Below are 22,956 nucleotides of genomic sequence, written 5' to 3'. Positions count from 1 at the left end.
TAAATGCTTATAATCCATTTTTTAAAAGGAAGGCATGCATGAAACCGGACCATGGTTTCTCCCCAAGCATATTTTGCATTTCAAAGTTTTGCATCTTACACAATTTCTCCATTCAACTTAACAGTATTCATGAATGAGGCATGGAAATTAGGTGAACATAACAGGATGCGATTTCCAATATCATGGAAAGATGATTATCAAAAGTAAGGGCTTCATATACCTACTGACATGCTTCATTTCTCCAAACAACATGACGCACAGTACCTCAACTTCAATTCACAGTTTCAAGCACAATTCCCTGTTACAATTAATATAATCACAAAAAAAAGAACATAAAGAGAAGAATTCAACTGTACCCTTTTCCCAAACCGGAGTTTGCCTCTTCCGCAATTTTCCTCTTCTATCTCAGTTCTTTCCTTTGCTCCTTCCTCGGGCTTTTCTTGTTTCTTTTTCAGTTTCTATCCCTTAGACTCTCGAGCTCTTTTCTCTGTTTCTTTCTCCAATTTTTCCAGAAACAAAGAAAGAGGTTAAGAACTTTTCCTCTGCTATACACTCTCTCCTTTTCCTCCTCTGTGTTTTCTTCGCCTGTTCAGCTCTACTCAATTTATAGGGCTTTTTCGAGCTCATCTCTCTTTCTTCAGTACGTCGGCCTTTACTCAGTCCTCATCATCCTGAACCATCATCAATCATCTCATACACCAACTTCCCGAAACCAAAAGCCGAATCCCTTTTCTTTGGCCTCTTTTCGCCGCTGCTTTGCTCTGTTGCCTTCTCTCTTCTCCGAACCAGTCATCATCTTCGATGCCTCATCTCTGCCTTCTGATTTCTCGCTTCATCTTCTCATCACTTCTACCTGCTCCTCTGTTTTGGTGATCTAAGCGCTCTCTCATTTGTAGACGAGGGTAGCAGGAAGAATTTGATAGCTCAACGACGCCGTTTTTTCCCTCAAGGAAGTCTGGGCCTGGCCCATAGAAAGAAAAGGCAAGCAGGAAGGGCCTCCTGCCCCTTTTGTCTAGTTGTTGTTTTCTTATTATTTTTCTTTTGTTTATTCTCTTTTGTGTTTTTCTCAATCATATTATTTTATTTTATTTTTCTTGAAAATAAAAATAAATAATAATAATAATTAAAAATGATAGTGAATTTTTCTTTACTTTTTTTTTTTTTCCTTGGGCACGATAATATTAAAATAAAAACAGTAATAACAATTTAAAAGTAAATTTAATTTTGTATTTTTATTTTGTTTTATGACCAAAGAAAATTTATCAAATTTCAGGTTAAACAAAATTGTTATATGATAAATAATTGAAATTAATGAATCAAACACGTTCACTTAATTTTGTGAATAAACTATTGATGACTTTTTTTTTTTTTTTTAACTTGTATCTTTGTCGTCTTTTTATGGACTCTTGTAAATATTACCAATGGGAAGCCTTATTTATTTTTGCTCTCTCAAGGACTTTCTGATTCCATTGCTGCACTGCAATAAGATAGTTATTATTAAGTTCTAATGAAAAATATTTCTTTTTTCCTTTTAAAAACATAAAGTTTTACATTACTCCCACCATCTCTGTCAAATCAACAGAATAGAGAAGTTTGTCTTCTCACTGTTGGAGAAAATGAAGAATCAATTACTGCAAAAACAACAAACTATAAGCTACTTCACAAAGTACATACAAGTTGATAACTCTCATTAATTTGATTAGTTTGTTTTAAATTTATATTAAAAAGTTATAGAAACAAACAAGATTAAAGTTTATGAGGTATACTAACTTAACTATACTCCTAAAATATCTAATAATTTTTCCTACTACAATAGCCAAATCTATCGATCAAATATATTGAAAAGAATAACTGAAATTTGATTACCAAGTAATTATCATGGTTTGGTCTTTCCCCAAGATTCTATTCTTTAATCAATCAACTTCATTCAACTGCTAGGACTCACTAGTTCGTGTCTGACAAATTCTTCAGAAAGTCTATAACCCAAGTTAAACTTGCAACTCTTAATTCATGTATTCATTGGAATGGACTTACAACGTAGGCCAATACTTGATAAAAGAACATCATAATCTCATCATTTCTGTGAGAGCTTCTTTCGGGGTACAACAGATCACAAAGAATCACAGCTAATTCTATAAAAACATTGCAACTACGGTATTGAACTGCGGGGAAAGTTTGGTACCTCTGTATATAATTTACAGCCAAAACATCCAGGCATACAAATCAACTATACAAAATTGCAAGCACTTTGAAAAACCTGCAATGGCATGAACAATGTTAAAATAATTTATTCAAACAATCTAGAAAGCCATTTTTCCTATTTCCCTTGGCCAAAATCTACCACCAAGTTATTGATGAGATGGAATGCCACAGACAACAAACTTTAGAGAACGTAACTAATGAATTTTGTCAAAAGGATGCTCAAGGGAGAATCAAATTGATTACCTTGGGTGGATTACCACTTTAACCAAGATATCGGAGCAAGACCCCATCGTTCCCAAGCACGAAGCCCTTCTTATCATTGATAAACCTACATGACAGATTATATGTTAATCATCAATTTGTATATGCTTCCAACTCTTATTAATAAAAGTTGATGCATTGTTGAAAATGCAAGGGACCCCTGGATTGTTTGGCCACTTGGGTCTATGAATTAGTATACTAGCCAACCTAACCAGGATATGGATCCATAACCACAATACCTTTAATAAATTTCAGGCATACTACCATCTCTTCTTTTGGCCAATGTTATTTTTTGTACCTGGAGTAAAACTCAAGCACTCTAATGAATTCTGACAGATCACTGGACTATGATGCCTGGGTCTTCTTATTCCGGTATTCAACTAAGATACGAAGACAAAACTCCTAACTCCTAAACGTTCATTTGTTCTTTTCTAAACTGCTTTCTGGGTTTATATGGCTTTTGGCAACAGAAACAAATGAGATACAAAAAAAAAAAAAAGGAATAGCATTCTGATATAGACCATATGGCTTACAAAATATAGACATTGGACAATGTGCCTTTCACTATGCTCCCTTAATTTGACAAAGGAACAATCACCTTTATGGTTATTACACGAATCATGAACGCTAAGTTGTAGTCCTCCATAATCCCAGAAAAACAATACTGTAAAGCACAATCTAATGAACCCTATAATCCAAATATGGCACCAGTCCCTCTTTCATTGTTATCATCAGAGGAAGGAATCCCAGAGAAAATATTCCAAAAACACATCTTCGAAATAAGTCAATCACCCAGGATCCAGAAACTTGATATTCAAATACTGGGTATACAAGGAAGCATGTAATAGGAAGAAGATGAACAAGGAATTATGAAATCTTTTAAGGGGAGGAAGATTATCCTTGAGAAAATGCATTGCATAAATTACAGAATTTTAAGAAATAAAAGGATAAACATGAGGTTGCTTTTGATTTTATCTGACTTACTTCACGGAGTAAAGATTTGCAGCAATGTTATCAGCTGCTTTGTCACGGCTCCATGTCTTTCCACCATTGGTAGTTCTCAATAGAATGCCACTGCCTCCAGCTGCCCATGCCTCTTCCTGCAAATTTTCTCATGCAGTGCTTATATACTGAAGGATTCAGTTTTATCTTTTTACTTCTAAAAACTTGTAGATGATGGTGCAACTAAAAATAGGAGGTTTCCTTGTCTGCATCTCTCTTGCTAATGATCATGATTTACTCTAATCTAGATGTAGTCAGAAATATGCTATCTTAGTTCCACTTGGAACTATCTTGGAACTTAATTTTTATTATTTCATAAAGTATCTCCATCATCTAAAAGCAAAAATAAATGTGAAATTTCAAATTAAATTCCATAAATAAGTTCACTTATTCCAAACATAACCTTAATTCGTTTGTGCATTTGTAGATTTTCCTCTCTTTACCAGAACTGTCAGGTCCCATGGGATGATGAAGAAACTAGATTCAGCAGTTAACTAAGATTTGACTAAGAATCAAATTAGGAAATTGGACTGGTTGGAATTTTCACAGTCATCGTTATTTGGGAAATCAAATTAATTAGGAAATTTATATTTAACATTAGTTAGGAGAACGAAAGCATCTCTTTAAGCAGGAAGCCAAAATTATGGTTGCCGTCTATATGGAAGCAGATTGCGCTAAGAAAAGCATCAGAAAATAAATTAAGAAAAGGTTGGAAATGCTTTCATTGTAGAGATTGGTGGATCTCTATAATGATTCTAAGTCCTAAAGTTCCAAATAGGTTAGAAAGGAAAGAGAGTCTGCAAAAGCAAAGAAAAAACTTCTTACCTCTGAACGGTACCCAACATCAAGAATACCAAAACCTCGACTTTGCACAGGAACTTCTTCAAAATCTTCTGTTACCTGAAACACCCAAGACATATTATTGGGACTTCCAAGAAGAAAAGAAAAAGAAAAACACACATTTAATTTCAGTACTACCAGCAACAGAAAAGATAAAGAAAAAAAGACTGCACAATTTGGAGGGGAGCCATGACTGTTGAATGAATCATGAATTATCCACTTGTACTGAGAATTTTACATTCAAGATAAAAAAATAGGAATGTTGGTTCATCTCCAGAGAAATTTGATTGTCGATTTTGATTGTCCATTTTGAATGAGATCCACAAAGGAAAGAAAGGAGGAAAAAGAATAGTCATTTGTCAAAGTTCTTCAAGACTGTAATGGCAATTTTTATAATAATTTCAATAGAGTAAGCGATTTCAAACAATCATATGATATGTTATGAAGACCAACTATAAACTTAGTAACAAGGATAATATACTAGAAAAATTTTCTTCTCTTAAAATTGTTAACTTAAGCAATATATAGAGAGTTTGTTCTGAGAAATCGAAGTCTCAAGAATTCAAAACTCTGAGGTTAATATTTTTATACTTCAAACATAAAGACAAATGTCAGTAATGGCTCCCAAAAAATGCATAAATTAAAAGTGACGTGAAGTTTTTCAGGAAACAAAGAACTCAGGCTGAGTGTAGTTTGAATTCATAGCTAATTTGGCAAAGGCCTTAATGAATTGGAAAAGTAATGGTTAGAACAAGAAATAAAATTCTTAATCCAACCATTTGAACTCCTTTGTCTTTTATTGAGTTCTGTTTTTCTTCTTATTTGTATTTTGTAAAAGTTACAGTAGAACTTATATTCACTGGCTTATGGCTTGCATTTAATTCATAATCAGTGCATCTCGTTAAATTTCTTTCTCATAGTATTTTACTCACCCCAGTGCCTTTGCTAAGGTAAAGTCCTCCTCCACGAACAAGAAGCCAAAGACCACCATCAGCTCTCCATCCCATGTTCTGAATTCTTCGTGCAATTGCTCTGTTATGTGGTTGCCAGAATGGCTATAAATAGTGGAAAACAGTGGTTAAACCCACAACTTAATTGAAACATAAAACTCATGACAAATTTACAACCACTCACATTAATTTTTGTCCCCATATTTGTTCAATGTACTGAAAGAAGTATAAATAGAAATAGAGAAGTATATATAGCTATTCTCATGAGAAAAATTGAGAAATTATTTTCATATAGAAGGTAAGATACAATGATAAAACAGGGTTTCAAATATATGACTCTTTTCTCCCATTAATCCAGTCCTGAATGGGCTATGGCTTGTGTATCTTGTTTCGAAAAGATCTTTAGATTCATCAGACCGCTCTGGCCACCCATTTTCCTTGTCCTTACATTCTTTCTTTGCGCTATACTCCTATCTTTCTTTTTGCACTGTCTAAACTGATGATCTTGTTTCTTGGAACTGATTCATTCATAGAAATCTTATGATTACGAGGCTGTTTATATGCTTTCTTTAATTTAGCTTCTTGAATTTGTTATATTTTTTCTATGAATTCTAACCATAGAGTTTGGCCTTTGGATCCACTGGTACCTTTACGTGCAAATCTTGTTTTGAGTTTTTAATCCACAACCCTGTTATTCAGAAAATTGCCTTTGGTAAATGTTTTGGAACTTGGAAAGTTGTTGCTCCCTCCAAGGTTAAGATTTTTGTTGGACTGTGGTCCTGACCAGATTCAATACTAACAATTTGTTCCAAGTTTGCAGGCCAAATTTCATTTTCTCCGCACTGATGTGTGGGTGCTCAAATTCTTAAGGCTCTTTACAGAGACACACGTATGAAGAAAGTCGCACAATTCAAAATCTACCTATAGATTGGTGCAGAGCCACAAACTGGGCCCAAGTCCTGCCATGCTATGCTATTCTCAATTTCTGCCATGCTATGTCATCTTACTGTAGCATCGCCTTGGTACAAGGGAAAGGAATCCCAATTGACTCAACCAATTATTATCTGGAGAGTAAAGTAAGCTGGGGGTTTAAAATTACTGTTTCTGAACAACTGGACTTGGTTAACATGGCTTGATGGTGGTATAGAACAATGGAACCAAACTAGACAAAGAGAATATATATGTATATTTCAATTAGGGATCAAGGATCTACAATTACAAGGTCGATAAGCACTCAATCACGAAAAAATATGTGATGTAAGACAAAGGGAACTTGAAAATAAAACTTGGAGAATATATATCAAGAAACAAAATAAGAGATATCAAATCTCAATAATCAAATCAATAATTCAATGTTTGAACACTAATTGTAAGAATAATCTGCCAATAATTACGTTTATGTCGGAATTCTACTAAAAAGAAAATAACTATTTAATATTATAACCAATAATAAAGTATACAAATAACATGTGAACTAAATAAGAAACAATGAACTCATAGGAAACATAAGCCCATAGCTAATAATTTCTAAATTAACTAAATACCTTACTAATATATAATATTTCCATAAGTATCTCCTAATGAAATATGCCACTTTAGTATCTTTCTCTTTTATATCAACATGTCTATAATTTTATTCATCAATAGTTTGAATGACAACATGGTATCTCCCATATTTTTTATGTGGTTTCTAAATATCCTATTAGGGCTTTTGCTAGACTATCAAATATTTAAAAGCTTGAGTTTCAAATATTGAGTATTTTGTTTAAAGGTCAAGCTCTCTTTAATGGAGGAATTAGGAGCCTTGTAGATATTTCCTCTTCTGTCAGTAAGACCAAACATCTTTTTGTTCTTGGGTGGCACCCCATACTGTGCTGGTAACATCATTTTTTGTTTCTCTAAGAAAGTGCTGTTATGACCATAATTAGGATATCAAATAGCGAATTAAAACTAAATAAGAAATAACGAACCTATAAAAGTACTAAGATAGAAAAACATTCCCCTGCTTCAAGTGAAGTTGAATTTGCAGAATGAGGATAGTCATCAAGTAATTGAGGATTTAGAATGAACTCTATTAAATAATAAGTTCTCATAAACCTAGTTTCTAGGAAATGACTCAATTTATTATTAATGTTGTATTTTGTTACTCCCCCTTACATGAAAGTGGAATTGTGTGTGAGCAAGATAGGTGCAAGCGAAATTTCATGGCAAAACCCAATTATGGGGACAAACAGAGAAATATGCAGAATGGGGGATCGAATAACATCTAAAAATGGTGAATGAAATATTAGAGCTCTAGGAATTTGAGTACCTATAGAAACACCAATAGACAAAACAGGAGGCTCAAAGTCTAAATTGGGTAACAATTCTCTACATTGAAAACTCAGGTTGATGATCATATTAGGCAAATCAAGAAATAAGAATTAGCTCCAAGTTTGCTCATGATGAAATAAGGGGCCATGAGTTCTGTGTGTTGCTTTCTCAAATGTGAAGGATAATGCTTAGTCTAGTGCAATCATGACATATCACCAGCATTAAAAATCATATCATGAACACCATAAGCAGACCCATATTCGGTCACTCATTGTAATATGTTTAATCTCCATTTTCATATCATGAATTAGGTAGGAATTCAGCTAGCTCAAAATATGGGCATCACGATGGAGTATTAAGTAAATAGGGGTCCGTAGTGAATATTATGAATGATAGAGGAAGAGGCTTTTCCCAGTGGATTACAGTAGGCAAAACTTACCTTCTACACCATTATGCACCTACACTAATCACCTTAACTATTATTAACTACTCAAATTACCCATTAAGCTGAGAGTGAAATGCATATGAGAAATTTAAAACAATGTTAAAAGAGCTTTCAAAGTACCATCTGAAATAATTGGTAAACTCGACATCTCTATCTAACACTATAACAGAAGATAACCATGTAACTTAACAACCTCTTTAAGGAATAACTTGGTTACATTAGATGCATTGATTATTTCAAAAAAAAAAAAAATAGATGCATTGACAGTTTTAATACAAGGATAAAAAGTGTCATCTAAGTTGCAGCGATGCAATCAGGACATCAAGGTTATCTGGATAGACCCAACATTAAGTCCACAGTAACATCCTTCCAGAGATCAAGGAAGCATAAGATCAGGCTTCATGGAGGCTACCAATTAATGGCTGCTACAAAAAGTTTTCTGAAACTATATCTGACATAAATAATAGTCAACACAGATGGTTTCACATGGAGACACCAAATATGACTTCAAATACCTAAGATTTATAAGTATGCCAATTCCTAAGAGGCAATTTTCGGGAATCAATTGATGAGTCACTCTTATTTTAATTAGTTAAGAAAAGAAAATGACAGTTAACCGTCCAAACGCGACCTGACAGGCTTATTAACCACAACTGAAATAACATAAAGTTCAACCCTGAACCTATGTGCATGGTAGATGGGATAACATATGATAGGAGAAAATTGAGACTGCATGAAAAGAATAGACTATCACCTGCCCAGGCTCCCATGTCAGATAGAAGTTACCACGGCTTGAGACAGCAACATATCTTCCATCTGGTGAACGGTTCACAGTGCTAAATGTGCCTGTATAATAGCTAGCACCACTGATACCACTTGAAACTGTTCTGCAAAACAATGAAGCTGTATGAGTATCTTTGCCATTCAAAGTTAATAATATTCATTATGCAGATTTGGTGGGTTCTTCAAGTCAAATTGTGAACACGAAGGTGAGCTTTAGCTGAAGAATGTACGTGAGAAGATTATAAATATCTACATCAACAGTTTCCACACCTCAACCTTGAGGACAAGGTTGATGCTCAAGGGGAGGATATTGTCATAATACAAAGGATAAAAAGGAAACTTCACAAAAAGGTAAATTAGTTTTTTGCATGTATCAATTAGGGTTTAGGAGTAGGGTTAATGTTTTAAATGTACGGCAGCCACTGCCGCATCATGAGCAGCCAATGATTCCTGCCGTGAATATTGTCCCTCTTTATTATTTTGAAGCCTATAAAAGCCTCACTCTTTATGTTTGTAATTATCAAGGAACGAAATAAAATAATTATCCCAGATTTTCTTCTATGTTTCTCCTGTCCTCGCTTCTTCTCCTTCTTCTTTTCTTCTTTTTTATTTCTTCAGATCAGACCCATGTCCAAGGTGTCTGACAGTGTCCTGAAAATTTACTACCAATTTTGTCTAAATGCACAAGAATTCTCACCAGAAGACCCACATGTCAATTCAATCCACCAAAAATAAGAACTAGAAGAACTGCTTGCCAAGGATGACTCTCCATCTCACAAGTTGGAGATAGAAGAGTCCATTTGGAGCAATAGAAAAACTGAAAGCTTTTAATAATGGTTTTTCAAAACCTTTTAAGTATATGTCCAGCTAAGATAATGAACATGAGTATTATGTTGTGCCCACTGTCCCCACCCTAGATCTACAATTCAAAAGGAAAGAAAGAAGGTAAAGAAAAAATAAAATTTAACTTGTGAACTGAGTACTTCCAACAAAGAAAGTACAATTTACATGTTTTAAAACCACATAAAACAAATTATCTGACTAGCATAGATATAATTTTGATAGCTAATAGGTGCAATATATTTCCTTTTGAAAAAAAAAAATAGATGGTGCATCTTTTTCTTTCGAGAAAAGCAAAAGACCTATTTCTTAAGGGCACATTTGAACCAAGAAATTACCTTATTATCAAGTTCAGAAACCTTTCTAAATGTACCTTTTAATTCTTTAAATTGCTAATGAATCTAATTAAGCTGAATCTCCAGTGCAGAATCACCAAAAGTTTATTAGATGATTGTGCAAACTGAAATCAATCCGTGCAAACTGGGCCTCTCTTCTTCTCAGTCCTGTTTGAGGGGGAGTATTGAAGCTAAAACTCAACATGCAGAATATTAGCTTTAGTAGTTGTACCATTTTATTTTATTTTTTTAAAAAATTAACTTTATCACTTCAAGTTCAGCCAAGACATTCCCTTCAACATTTTGCAAGACCTCAATTTCTTTTGTAAAAGTAATAAGGGGTTTTCTTTTTGCAACCAAAGAGTATAAAGAGAGAGAGGCTTCTATACTAAATACTCTAACAGGTTAAACTAACTAATTCAAAGATAAAATTTAATATGTAATATGTTTGTGTTTAAGGAGTTCATTTGTTGTCTTCTCAGTTACGATGAGATCTTTCCCAATCATACATCTATTATTAGCAACTCTAATTACTGACTTTGTGCCAAAACAGCAACATAGATAGGGGGAAGAGAAGGAGAGGAAACCAAAATTTTCATACTCCTAATACAATCTTTAAATTAAACTAGATCCCTGAAACACACCTATTAAGTGTAGCTGAGACAGTCTCCTGAACAGCCGCCCTCCAGTTGTAACCCCTGTTTGATGTAACATATATTGCACCTTGGTCAGTCACCATTTCTGCACTCTTTTCTCCAGTTGCCTTTATATATACCTACGAATATTGAGGTTAAAACAAATATCTCAAATTTCTTTAGAAGATAATTTAAATATGCAAGTATGCTCTGGGAGTCTCCTCATGAAATGTATGAAGGAAAAGAGAATAAAACTCAAAAGAAATTCATAGCAAAAGCACATGTTCAAAAAATCACAGATACATGTATAGAAAGTCATGTTAATGTAGGTATTTTAATATATAAATTCATGTGCTTACATTAATTATTGATCTTGAGATAGAAAAAGATAAGTAGAATGCACAACTAGTAGATAGTTCCCAGTGTCAGCAAAGATCATATCTAGTTTCATTTTATATCACATGGGCTAGAAACCAGTAAATGTGGTTTATCTAGATCATAGTAATATGATTAAAGTTGTATTTTTCTGTCTCTTCCATATATAATATAACTTCTCAGAAAGTTTAAATACAACTACTCATTTTTTGTTAGATATGGTACAGCATAGGATCCTTTTTCCATTCCGTTCAGTTCAAAGTCTACGGTCCAGATTTCCATGTTAAATGCTTCAATTCACATTGTACTGCCACTTCTCTGTTTGAGTTGTATTTTGCCATTCAGATTTCCATGTTATGTTCAGTGAATCCATATGCAAAATCCACTGGAATTATAAAGAAAACAAACACTGTTCTGATGTTATGTTGTAGTCTCATACTTGGCTGAAACATCAAGCACAGCAAGAGAAAAGAGTTTCCTTTTGCTCCAAACAATTCCACACTCAAATTGCAAACAATATGAAGTATGACCAACTTGTCAGGGAAAAAGAAGTTAGTGTTATTTCTGATAATTTGCAAATTTACCAAATTGGTCAATTTGTCATGTGAAAAATGTATTACAATAAACAGTCACTGAATTCATTCAGACTCATCAATATCCTCTATAAGTTAGTATGTCATGTATTACATGTGGTCTTCCTTTTCACTAATAAAAGGAAGATCAGCAAGGGAAAATCACTTAACCGGCAGTAGGCCATAAGACAGTGACAATCAAATTATCCTCCACCAAAGGACATGGTGTTTTTTCAGTGTAGTCAAATAGAGCATAATAGCAAGATTATTCTAAGTCAGTATGAGCATTGGAAATGACATCTAGTGGTAGAACAGAGATAATAAATTGTATCATTTCTTGTCAACTTAAGCTTTTCTACGTTTAGTTATTATGTTTCTTCTAATTTTTTTAGGCAACAAGTTTTTATTTCTTCCGAGAAACAACCTCCATTGGTTCACAACTTTTATGGGACATTAACCCTCTCTACCCCTCGCAAAGCCCTAAAGGATTATAATAACTATTGATGGACAAATAGTCCTTAATCTCCCCAACTAGAAGCTCTAAGGTTTACACATAAAAAGAACTTATTTGTGGTGACTAGTTGATGCAAACAAGGTTAAAAACATTCAAAATACTAAAAGAGTATCAAAAGGTGACTTGAAGCAAATTTCAAATGACGTATAAATAAAGTTCCAAATCTATAAAGTTTCAGCAGACCAGTAACAAAATCAAAAGTAAAAAAGCTAAAAGATTTGCTCCAAGTTTTCACTTAAAAACATGTGAATGATGGGTTGGCCAATTATAGAAAGTTCAAATATGATATTTTTGAACAACTCAAATTCGTAACTTTAATTGAGTTTAAATAATTTGAGATAATTTGTGCTTGTTTGAGTCTTATTGGTAATGGGTGAATAAGCTTTGTGTATAGGCTGCATTAATTGAGTTGTTTTAAGTATTTTAGATTATTTTATTTTAGTTTGAGTTAATTAAGCCCATATAGTCAAGTGTAACTAATTTGGACTTAATTCTTGTTTTAGTGTTATTATAAGAATGAACCCATAACTATATGGTGGCACAAACAATTAGTGGTGTTGGTTAAAAAGATTGGAGTTACATAACAATTACATGCCTATAATTAGCCTAATTATTGTTGGAGTTACAATTATAATTATCACATAATTAACTTAGTTATTATGGAAGTTACAGTTGTAATTATTGTATTGTAATTTATCATTGATTTCTTTGACTATAAATATTAAAGGAACTCTTCTTTGTAGATATCAAGAGTAGTAATCAAATATTTCAAATTGAGTTAAGAGCGTTTTGGCTCTCTTTTCACTTTATATACAAGGTGTTGATTTGGAATACAATTGTTATCACTTGTATTCAATTTTGATTTCTTATTTCAATTGTTCTTGGTGCTTGTTTGGATTGGGTTCAAGGGATATCATTTATCCTTTTTGGATTCTATTTAACTTTTACCATTTGGGTGATTGAACAAATTTGCTTCCTTTTTACTTAAAATCTAAATTATGTTCTAAAACGATTGAAGAATTCTAAGGTTCAAACAAAGGTCTTGGGGTTCTGCATCATTTGGTATCAGAGACAGGTTCACCAAATTTGAAGATAGAGCTACAAGGGAGTGAAAGAACATCAAAAGAGCAACAATTCATCCTCAAAGCAATGCAACAACAATTTGAGAGGATTCAACTAGTTATTGGCAACATGAATGAGAAACTAGAGAAATAATAAAGTTAAATTTCATGAGAGAGGAAACTTCCCAAACCAATCTAAGGGCAAGAAGACTTCCAACACCACCTTTTGATGAGAAAGTGGAGGAAGAATTTGATGACCAAGCTACTTTGGTCAATGAAGGTCGAAATTATGGTAGGGGTCGAAATGATCCTGATAAAAACATTGGGAGCATCAAAATGAAAATCCCATCGTTTTTAGGCAAAAATGATCCGAATGCTTATCTTGAATGGGAGCGCAAAGTGGAGCTTATTTTTGAGTGCCACAATTATTCGGAGGAGAAAAAGATAAAACTTATGGTCGTGGAGTTTGGAGAGTACGCTATTGTGTGGTGGGATCAACTCATCACAAGTAAAAGGAGAAATGAAGAGAGATCTATTTCCACTTGGGCCGAAATGAAGGCTATTATGAAAAGGCGATTTGTTCCTATTCACTACTATAAGGACTTACATAAAAAATTGCAAGGCCTTATACAAGGGAATAAGAGTGTAGAAGACTACTACAAAGAGATGGAGATAGCCATGATAAGGGATAATATTGAAGAGGATAGAGAAGCTACTATGACAAGGTTCTTAAATGACTTTAACAAAGACATAGCCAACATTGTAGAACTTCAACATTATGTAGAAATTGATGATATGGTACACATGGCTATAAAGATTGAAAGACAATTAAAGCGAAAGGGGAACACAAGATAAGCCAACACTTATTTGGCCCAAAATTCCAATTGGAGGCCGAATTGGATGGGAGATAACAAGGCTGTCTAATTCAAAAGAGATGACAAAACTAAACCAAAAGATGCTAATGATAATAAAAACAAAGGTATTTCTAACTCCCAAACTCCTAGGAATAGAAATATCAAGTGTTTTAGATGCTTGGATTTTGGTCATATTGCATCTCAATGCCCAAATAAAAGGGTAATGGTGATGCGTGGTGATGGTGTTGAAATGGATTATGAGAGTGATGTGGAGGATGAAATGCCTCTTTTGGAGGATTGTAGTGATGGAAAAACGCATATGGAAGGTAAATTGTTGGTTTCTAGGCGTGCTTTAAATATGCAAGTAAGGAATGATGATGAGGGGGTTAAGTTGTAAAGAGAGAACATTTTTCATTGTAGATGTCTAGTGAATAGAAAATTGTGTAGCATAATTATTGATGGGGGTAGTTGTGTAAATGTGGGTAGTACCTTATTTGTTGATAAACTGGGTTTGCAAACTACAAAACATCCTAAACCTTATAAACTGCAATGACTTAACAATAGTGGGGATGTGAGAGTTAATAAACAAGTGAGGATGCCTTTTACTATTGGGAAGTATAGTGATGAGGTGACATGTGATGTAGTTCCTATGCAAGGTAGTCATATTTTGTTGGGTAGACTATGGCAATGGGATAGAAGAGTGATGCATAATAAGTATCTCAATAGGTACATGGTAGAAAAAGAGGGCAAAAAGTATACTTTTCTTTCTTTAACCCCTAAACAAGCTTTTGAAAACCAAATGCAACTTGAAAAGTCCCATGATGAATTCGCACAAAGAGAGGCCGAGAGAAAAAGAAAAGAAAAAGAAAAAGAGAAAAGAGAAAAGAAAAGAGAGTGAGAGAAAATTAGAGTAGAAAAATGAAGATTAAAAGAAAAAAGAAAGAGAGGTGCATTCGACCATAGAAAAGAATGAGGAAAAGAAAATGAGTTTTTATGCTAAAATGAAATATGTGAGAAAAACTTTATTTTCTAACAAGCCAATGATTGTACTCATGTACAAGGAAGCTTGTTTCTCAACTAACGAACTTGACCATTCTTTACAAAGTGTTGTGGTTCAAGTTTTGCAGGAATTTAGTGATGTCTTTCCCGATGATCTACCTCAAGGTTTACCACCTTTGAGAGGGATTGAACATTGAATTGACTCCATTCCCGGGGCTGCCATACCAAATAAACCAGCCTATAGGAACAATCCTGAACAATCCTGAGGAGACCATAGAGCTTCAAAGGCAAGTGGAGGAGCTCTTACAAAAGGGGCACGTTTGAGAAAGTTTAAGCCCATGCGCAGTGCCCATCTTATTAGTACATAAAAAAAATGGTAGTTGGCATATGTGTGTTGATTGTAGAGCTGTCAACAAAATAACAGTAAAATATCGACACCCAATACCTCGCGTTGATGATATGTTAGATAAGTTGTATGGTGTTTGTGTATTTTCTAAAATTGATCTTAAAAGTGGTCATCACCAAATAAGAATTAAACCAGGAGATGAATGGAAAACTACTTTTAAAACAAAACAAGAGTTATATGAGTGGTTGGTTATGCCATTTGACTTAACTAATGTGTCAAGTACTTTCATGTGTTTAATGAACCATGTTTTATGTGAATTTATTAGAAAATTTGTGGTTGTTTACTTCGATGACATTCTTATGTATAGCAAATCTATTGATGAGCATGTCATGCATTTGAGGCAAGTGTTTGACACATTGCGCAAATTTCAACTATATGCTAACATGAAGAAATATACATTTTGCATTGATCGCATCATTTTCTTAAGATATGTCGTGAGTGCAAAAAAAATCGAGATAGATAGTGAAAAGATAAAGGCTATTCAAGAGTGGCCGACACCTAAAAGTGTAAGTGAAGTGCGTAATTTTCATGGTTTGGCAAGTTTCTATAGGAAATTTGTAAAATATTTTAGTACCGTTGCTGCCCCTTTAACTAAAATCATAAAAAAATATAAGGGGTTTGTTTGGGGAAAAGAACAAAAACATGCGTTTTTCTTATTGAAAGAAAAGTTATGTAATGCGTTTTTATTAAAATTGCCTAATTTTGATTCAACTTTTGAAATTGAATGTGATGCCTCTGGGCTTTGGATAAGTGTTGTTCTTATGCAAGATAAAAGACTCATTGCTTACTTCAGTGAGAAGCTCAATGGTGTACAATTAAATTATTTCACCTATGACAAAAAGTTTTATATTTTGGTAAGAGCATTAAAGACATGTCAGCATTATTTGTTACTAAAAGAATTTGTAACTCACATCAGTTATGAATCTTTGAGGCATTTGAAAGGGTAAGGCAAGCTTAATAAACGACATGCAAAATAGGTGGAATTCATAAAGTCCTTCCCATATGTGATCCAATATAAGTAAAGAAAAGAAAATGTGGTAGCTGATACGCTTTCAAGAAGGTAGAGTCTTATTTCTACTCTTTCTACAAAGTTGTTGGGATTTGAGCATTTCAACGAATTGTATGTGTATGATAGTGATTTTTCAAATGTTTATGTGCCTTGTGAACATGTGGCATTTCAAGACTTTTATAGGCATGACGGTTTTCTATTTAAAAAAGAAAAATTATGTGTGCCTAATAGTTCTATTAGGGAGTTGCTTGTTCGTGAAGCACATAGTGGTAGTTTAATGAGACATTTCAGGATTGATAAAACTTTGAGCATTTTATATGAACATTTCTTTTGGCCTAATAAGCGCAAACATGTTGAAAAAATTTGTGCGCAGTGCATCTCATATAGGCAAGCTAAGTTTAGAGTTCAATCACATGGATTATATATGCCATTATCCATTCCCACACATCCTTGGGTTGATATTTTTATGAACTTTTTGTTGGGTTTGTCTAGGACTAGAAAAGGCCGAGACTCAATATTTGTTGTTGTTAACTGTTTTTCCAAAATGACACACTTTATGCCATGTCACAAAACAAATGATGCCACACACATAACAGATTTGTTTTTCCCCAAAATTGTTAGAATGCATGGCATTCCTAAAACTATTGTGTCCGATAGGGATATTAAGTTTTTAAACCACTTTTGGCGAGTTTTGTGGTCCAAACTTGAGACTAAACTTTTATTTTCTATTATTTCACATCCACAAACGGATGGTTAAACTGAAGTAGCAAATAGAATACTTGTTACATTATTATGTGTTTTAATTGGAAGGAATGTTAAAACTTGGGAAGATATGCTACAATTTGTTGAATTTGCTTATAATCGGAGTATACATTATTTTACTGAGTTTTCTACTTTTGAAATTGTGTATGGTTTTAATCCTTTAACTCTACTTGGTTTGTTGCCTATTCCTATAAGTGACATTTCTAATTTGGATGGACATAAGAAAGCCAAAATGGTTAAAGTAATTCATGAAAAACTAAGGCAGAACATTGAAAAAAAAAATGAACAAGTAGCATCCCATGTCAATAAAGGAAGCCACAAGATTTCATTTGAACCCAGAGATTGGGTGTGGGTTCATTTGCGCAAGTAACGATTTCTATCAAAACGGAAATCTAAGTTGGATGCTCGTGGGGATGGTCCATTTCAAATATAGCTAAAATCAATGAAAATGCCTACAATGTGGACCTACCAGGTGAGTATAGTGTTTCGACTACATTTAACATATCTGATTTATCCCCTTTTGAAATTGATGCAGGAATTGATTCGAGAACAAATCCTTTTGAGGGGAGGGAGAGTGATGCAAATAAGGCTAAAAATACTCAAGATATTCAAAGAGCATCAAAATGTGACTTAGAGCAAATTTTAAATAACGTAAACACAAATAGAGTTCCAAACCTAAAAAGTTTAAGTGGACCAGTAACAAGACCAAAGGCAAAGAAGCTTAAAGATTTACTCCAAGTTTTCACTCAAAAACTTGTGGATGATGGGCTGGCCAATTGTGAAAAGTTCAAATATGAGCTTTTTGAACATATCAAATTCGTAACTTTAATTGAGTTTAAATAATTTGGGATAATTTGAGCTTGTTTGAATATTATTGGTAATGGGTAAATAAACCTTGTGTATGGGTTGGATTAGTTGAGTTGTTTTAAATATTTTAGATTGTTTTATTTTAGTTTGAGTTAATTAAGCCCATATAGTCAAGTGTAACTCATTTGGGGTTAACTCTTGTCTTAGTGTTATTACAAGAATGAGCCCATAACTATATGGTATCACAAATAATCAGTGGCGTTGGTTAAGAAGATTGAAGTTACAAAGAGTTACAAAGAGTTAAATAACAATTATATGTCTATAATTAGTCTAATTATTGTTGGAGTTACAATTGTAATTATTACATAATTAGTCTAAATATTGTGAGAGTTACAATTATGTTGTAACTTATCATTGATTTCTTTGGTTATAAATACTAAATGAACTCTTCTTTGTGGACATCAAGAGTGGTAATCAAATATTTCAGAATTAAGTTAAAAACGTTTTAACTCTCTTTTCATTTTATGCACAAGGTGTTGATTTAGAATACAATTGTTATCACTTATATTCAATTTTGATTCCTTATTTCAATTATTCTTGGTGTTTGTTTGTACTGGGTTCAAGGAATATCATTTATCTTTCTTGAGTTTTATTTAACTTTTACCATTTGGGTAATTGAACAAATTTGTTTCTTTTTTACTTGAGATCTAAATTCTATTCTAAACCGACTGAATAGTTATAAAGTTCAAGCAAGGATCTTAGAGTTCTGCATCACTAGTCCTCACTCGCCTGAGTAAGAAGCTATTAGTTCACAACAACTTACTAAAATTTCTTTTTTTGTGCAAAAACGAAGAGAAAGAGAGAGAGAGAGAGAAGAAATATATCTCGCTAATAACCGAGTGCGCAAAGGTTGAACCTTACCATATCACCAGGAAGTTGTGCGCTTAATGGTATCCTCTCCCAACTTTCTCCAGCATCAGAAGTGTATAACAAAATGGCAGGCTTTCCTACAATCCAGCCTTCCTTTCCTTTGAAACTGATTGAATTAAATCGGTAATTAAAATCTTCGTCCTCGGCCGATGGTATAGAACGCGGAACCCACGTGTTCCCACCGTCTTTCGTCTCCAAGATGGTTTGCCTTGTCCCCAGCAGAAAACCTATCAAAGGAAATTGGTTGTCAAAATAAATCCTAGGCATCACCGTTAGAGGAAAAGAAAAGGCCGGGTACACCAAAGAGTTAGCTCAATCAAGCTGAATTTATTCGCCAAAGCCAACTTCTCTTTCCATTTTCCTAAAAAAAAATTTTAAAATTGAGGAAAAAGATATCGCAAAAACTGACCGTGGTTCGAGTCATCGGGAACGAAAGCAATGTCGAGAAGAACAACGCCAGGGTCAATAGGAAGGTAGACTCGCTCCCACTCGGAAAGTGGCTCCTCGGCCTTAGCCTGCTGCGTGAGGCCGACTAAAGGAGCAAGAGAAAGTGAAATAGCAGCTGTCTGGGAGACAAAATTCCTGCGATTGAGGGGCGACTGAGACGACGATGGGTGCTGGAGAGAGGCCCGGGTTAGTAGACGGTGGGATGGCGTTGGAGAGTGCGTTCGGTGGAGAAGGCAAGGGGTAATGAAGAGAGAAGTGAGTGAAGGTTTTAGGAGGATTGATGGATGGAAGCAGTCAGCCAATTTTGGAGACGCCATATCCATGGTGTGATTTCTGTGTGTGTGTTATGCTTTTTCTTATCCGAATGGTTGTTATGTAACGGCTATGCTGGCTGTTTTCGAGCGTCTCAAAATCTGACAGGATAGAAATAGAATAAACTACTAAATAATATTTGTTTTTTATTCCAACTTGGGGCGGAGGGCTAAATAGGTTGGAGATGTCAATAATATGCTATTTCACAAACTTTTATTCTTGCTATGGTGGGTGTACCTCATCATACCATGCAGTGGCTTCGAGAACTTCTCTCATTACAAAGTGTGCTCTTAACTATTCTCCGCTTCTCCACTTTCTGAATCTCTTTGGAAATTCTGCCAGCTTCAGTTCCAGATATGAAGGTTGCATTTTTTGCTTTCTTTCCCATTACTTCAAGCCTCACCTGCAATTGCAAATTCAATCAATAACTTTTACACATTAGTTAAAATGTGCCGTCCTATAACACTATATTAGAGCTATTCATGTGGAATTTATTTTTAAATTTATACTTACGCGATTAAACAGCAAAAGTCCTATCGAAATTTTAAAATGATTAAAAAGAAAATTGAGTGATGCATTTTAAATTGCATTAAACTTAGTGGAACTTAAGATGGGTTTTTCCAGTCCAAAGTGGAATTCCACAAGTTTAAAATTTTTTATATTCTACAGTCCTTCAAACTAACGGAAATGGCTTGTCCACCTTATGGATTTTGGCTCATACAAAACTCTAATAAAACAAAATTCATTCAGTAATGTAAACTGGGAATTCCAATGAGTAAATTCATCCACCCTGTCATTTTAACTTCACTACCACCTGCAACATCGTTTTCCAGGAAATTAAACTACAAATTGCAGTGTTGCTCTGAAAGGAGAGTATGAACACTGGAAAAGGGAATCTTGGCATAAAGCAGAACACCAATTTCAACCAAACCCAAATTCATACTGCCACCTGCTAAAGTTATCGATGAAAAGTTGAAAGGAAACTATTTTATTTAAAAGAAATGAAGCAAAATACTCATTTGAATATTGAATCATCAAGATTTCAAGAAAATATAGGGAGACAAGAAAGTAGTACCTTAGATCCACTACCACCCTTCGACCACCCAAAACCAAATCCACCCCCATTGTTACTTGACAAAAGATCATAAATCTCCTCATTGTAAATCTCCAAAACAGTAACCTGAACAAATGTACCAATTTTCCCCTCAATCTCTTCCTCTCCATCTCCCAGTATATCCTTCAGTGACCTGTACACAATCCCTGGCTGCTTTGAACACCCAAACATGGTGTGACTCTTGCCAGATCCAGTTGGCCCGTACATCATTATAGTGCATTTGTTGCCTAACTTCACACCATTGATCCTGGACTCAATGAATTTCTTGTAGAAGGCATCAAGATCTTCTTCTTCTGACAAAGAGATGCCATCAAGAGAGAAATCGCGGTAACCAATATCCGCGCGGACTCGGAGAGTTTGTTTATCTGGATTGACCTGCAAGATGGAGATGGGTCTGTCTTTTCGTTCAGGATAATCCCGTATACGGCCAATAACTTCTACTGGATGCTCTCCTGGCGGGTTTTCTTTGGCTGCCATGTTCGGACCGGGAGAAGGATTCGTGATTTTTGTTGCAGATGCAGGGAAATGGAGACGCTGTTTAGATTGTGGGGTCTTCATTTGGGGTATATAGATTTGATTTGATTTAGAAGAAGACGGCGTTGGAGCCATTGGAGAAAGAAGAAAAACCCAGAAATGAAATGTAGCCTTTCTATCAAGACTCTGTTTCTTGGGGTTGGAGAGAAGATGAGAACGTAGATGGAGACTCTCTCTGTTCAGCTATCGAAGAATACAGGAAGTGGAAAGAAACAGAGTTTAAGATTTTAGGGTTTTTGAAGTAAAAACAAAAAAAAAAACAAAATGAAATCTTGGAATGGAAACCGGAAAGAAAACAAAGTGGAGAGGAAGAAATGGGTTCGAGAAATTTGAAGTTCAAACCAAAATATAGCCGTTACGTTTTCCTAACGTCTATTTCCTGCTGAAACGATTGACGTCCCACTGGGGTACCCCGTGATGCGGAGAAACCGAAAAAGAAAATTCCAGGGACACGATGGTCATTTTGGTTCTAACCATTATGTATTATTAATTAATTTTATTATTAGGGCAAATTGTCTTTTTACTCTCCAAAATTCAACCTGTGTTACAATTTAATTTTAATAAGAATTTTTTATTTATAATTTAATCTTCAAACACTTTTGTAATGTGTCAACGTTCTTGTGATTCCCTTAATGGTATGTCAATATTCTTTTACTAGACTTACCTAATATTTTAAATGCATTATTAATCACATAAATTTTATTTTTCATAAAAAATAAATAAATAAATAAATAGAAAGAATTAGCTACATTCTTGCAAATTGCAATTAATGTAATTACATAAATAAATAAATAAAAATTATTTTTTGTAATTTTCGTAGTTAAGATCAATTGTTTTTTTTTTTTTTTTGGTCACCAAAATATTTCATCTTAAAATAGCTTTTAAGAAGATTTTTATTATCCTTTTCAAATTAGTTATTTCTGTGAATTTTTTTTTTTTCGACAAATACAAATGCAAATATATTAACATGAAACTGAAAATATAATTAAAATTTATTTAATTATGTATTAAATGTAAAAGTTGAGACTAAAAATAAGAAAAATATTTAAAAAATAATAATAATGAATAAGAAGGTGATATAATTAAACCAAATGCCACACATTATTTATTGTTGGTTTTCATTTAGATTTATTACTGGGACTTCAGGAGCCCACATACTTCAAGCTTTTTAGACAAGCAAGAATGCATGTGTTTTATCACCATGAAACAACAATCCAACCCCAAGATGCCATTGGCATATATAGAATAATGTTTAGCCTTAAACAGACAGACACAAATATCAGACTAAAAACTACAGAAATACAAGAAAACAACAATGCATATATCCTAATGAGATCAGACTGAAAATGCTGTTCTTGAAGAAGACAGAAAATTTCAGATATACAAAACACTTTTAAGGACCAAATTAAAATTTTGCTCAAATTTTGGAGACTACAAATGTGATTTAGCAAACAAATATATCTACATAAGTAAATAGAAGAACATGCACGAATTAGTTGTGCAGAATAAGAAATTATTGTGGATGCTTCTTCTCATCTTTATGGCAATCTGCTCTGTGAAGATTCATCTGCATAACATTGAGTTGCCAAATGTAGTAAGAATCAATAACAGGAGAATGCCATTCGATTTGTAGATCAAAAACATATAATTGTAT

The 22,956-nt window shown here is 33.9% G+C and overlaps 2 protein-coding genes across 8 annotated transcripts; both read right to left on the bottom strand.

Moving 5' to 3' along the window:
* Positions 1–390: 390 nt before the first annotated feature.
* On the bottom strand, positions 391–19,665 carry LOC110815925 (photosystem II stability/assembly factor HCF136, chloroplastic-like). Of its 6 annotated transcripts, XM_022043901.2 has the most exons (9): positions 19,305–19,665; positions 18,887–19,122; positions 10,616–10,746; positions 8,768–8,900; positions 5,238–5,360; positions 4,291–4,365; positions 3,448–3,563; positions 2,446–2,530; positions 1,989–2,257 (listed from the first exon to the last, which is right to left on the bottom strand). In XM_022043901.2, exons 1-8 carry the CDS (start codon positions 19,663–19,665, stop codon positions 2,464–2,466), a joined length of 1,242 nt encoding a protein of 413 aa, XP_021899593.1. In that variant the 3' UTR covers positions 1,989–2,257; positions 2,446–2,463. The 6 variants fall into 6 exon arrangements, 4 of the variants coding, with proteins under 4 accessions (XP_088071388.1, XP_021899595.1, XP_021899593.1 ...); XR_002539941.2 differs by lacking the exons at positions 1,989–2,257; positions 2,446–2,530; positions 3,448–3,563 and adding exons at positions 391–1,477; positions 1,563–1,631; XR_002539940.2 differs by lacking the exon at positions 3,448–3,563.
* LOC148266634 (kinesin-like protein KIN-10A) lies at positions 19,469–21,625 on the bottom strand. 2 transcript variants are annotated; one of them, XM_088215264.1, is made up of 3 exons: positions 20,730–21,625; positions 19,902–20,057; positions 19,469–19,755 (listed from the first exon to the last, which is right to left on the bottom strand). In XM_088215264.1, exons 1-3 carry the CDS (start codon positions 21,375–21,377, stop codon positions 19,714–19,716), a joined length of 846 nt encoding a protein of 281 aa, XP_088071390.1. In that variant the 5' UTR covers positions 21,378–21,625; the 3' UTR covers positions 19,469–19,713. The 2 variants fall into 2 exon arrangements, with proteins under 2 accessions (XP_088071390.1, XP_088071391.1); XM_088215265.1 differs by having other exon boundaries at positions 19,892–20,057; positions 20,730–21,624.
* Positions 21,626–22,956: the final 1,331 nt, after the last annotated feature.

Source organism: Carica papaya, chromosome 3, assembly GCF_054855325.1.
Source record: "Carica papaya isolate Zhongbai chromosome 3, ASM5485532v1, whole genome shotgun sequence".
In the NCBI taxonomy this organism is placed as follows: Eukaryota; Viridiplantae; Streptophyta; class Magnoliopsida; order Brassicales; family Caricaceae; genus Carica; species Carica papaya.
This window is presented reverse-complemented; position numbering and strand designations above follow the sequence as displayed.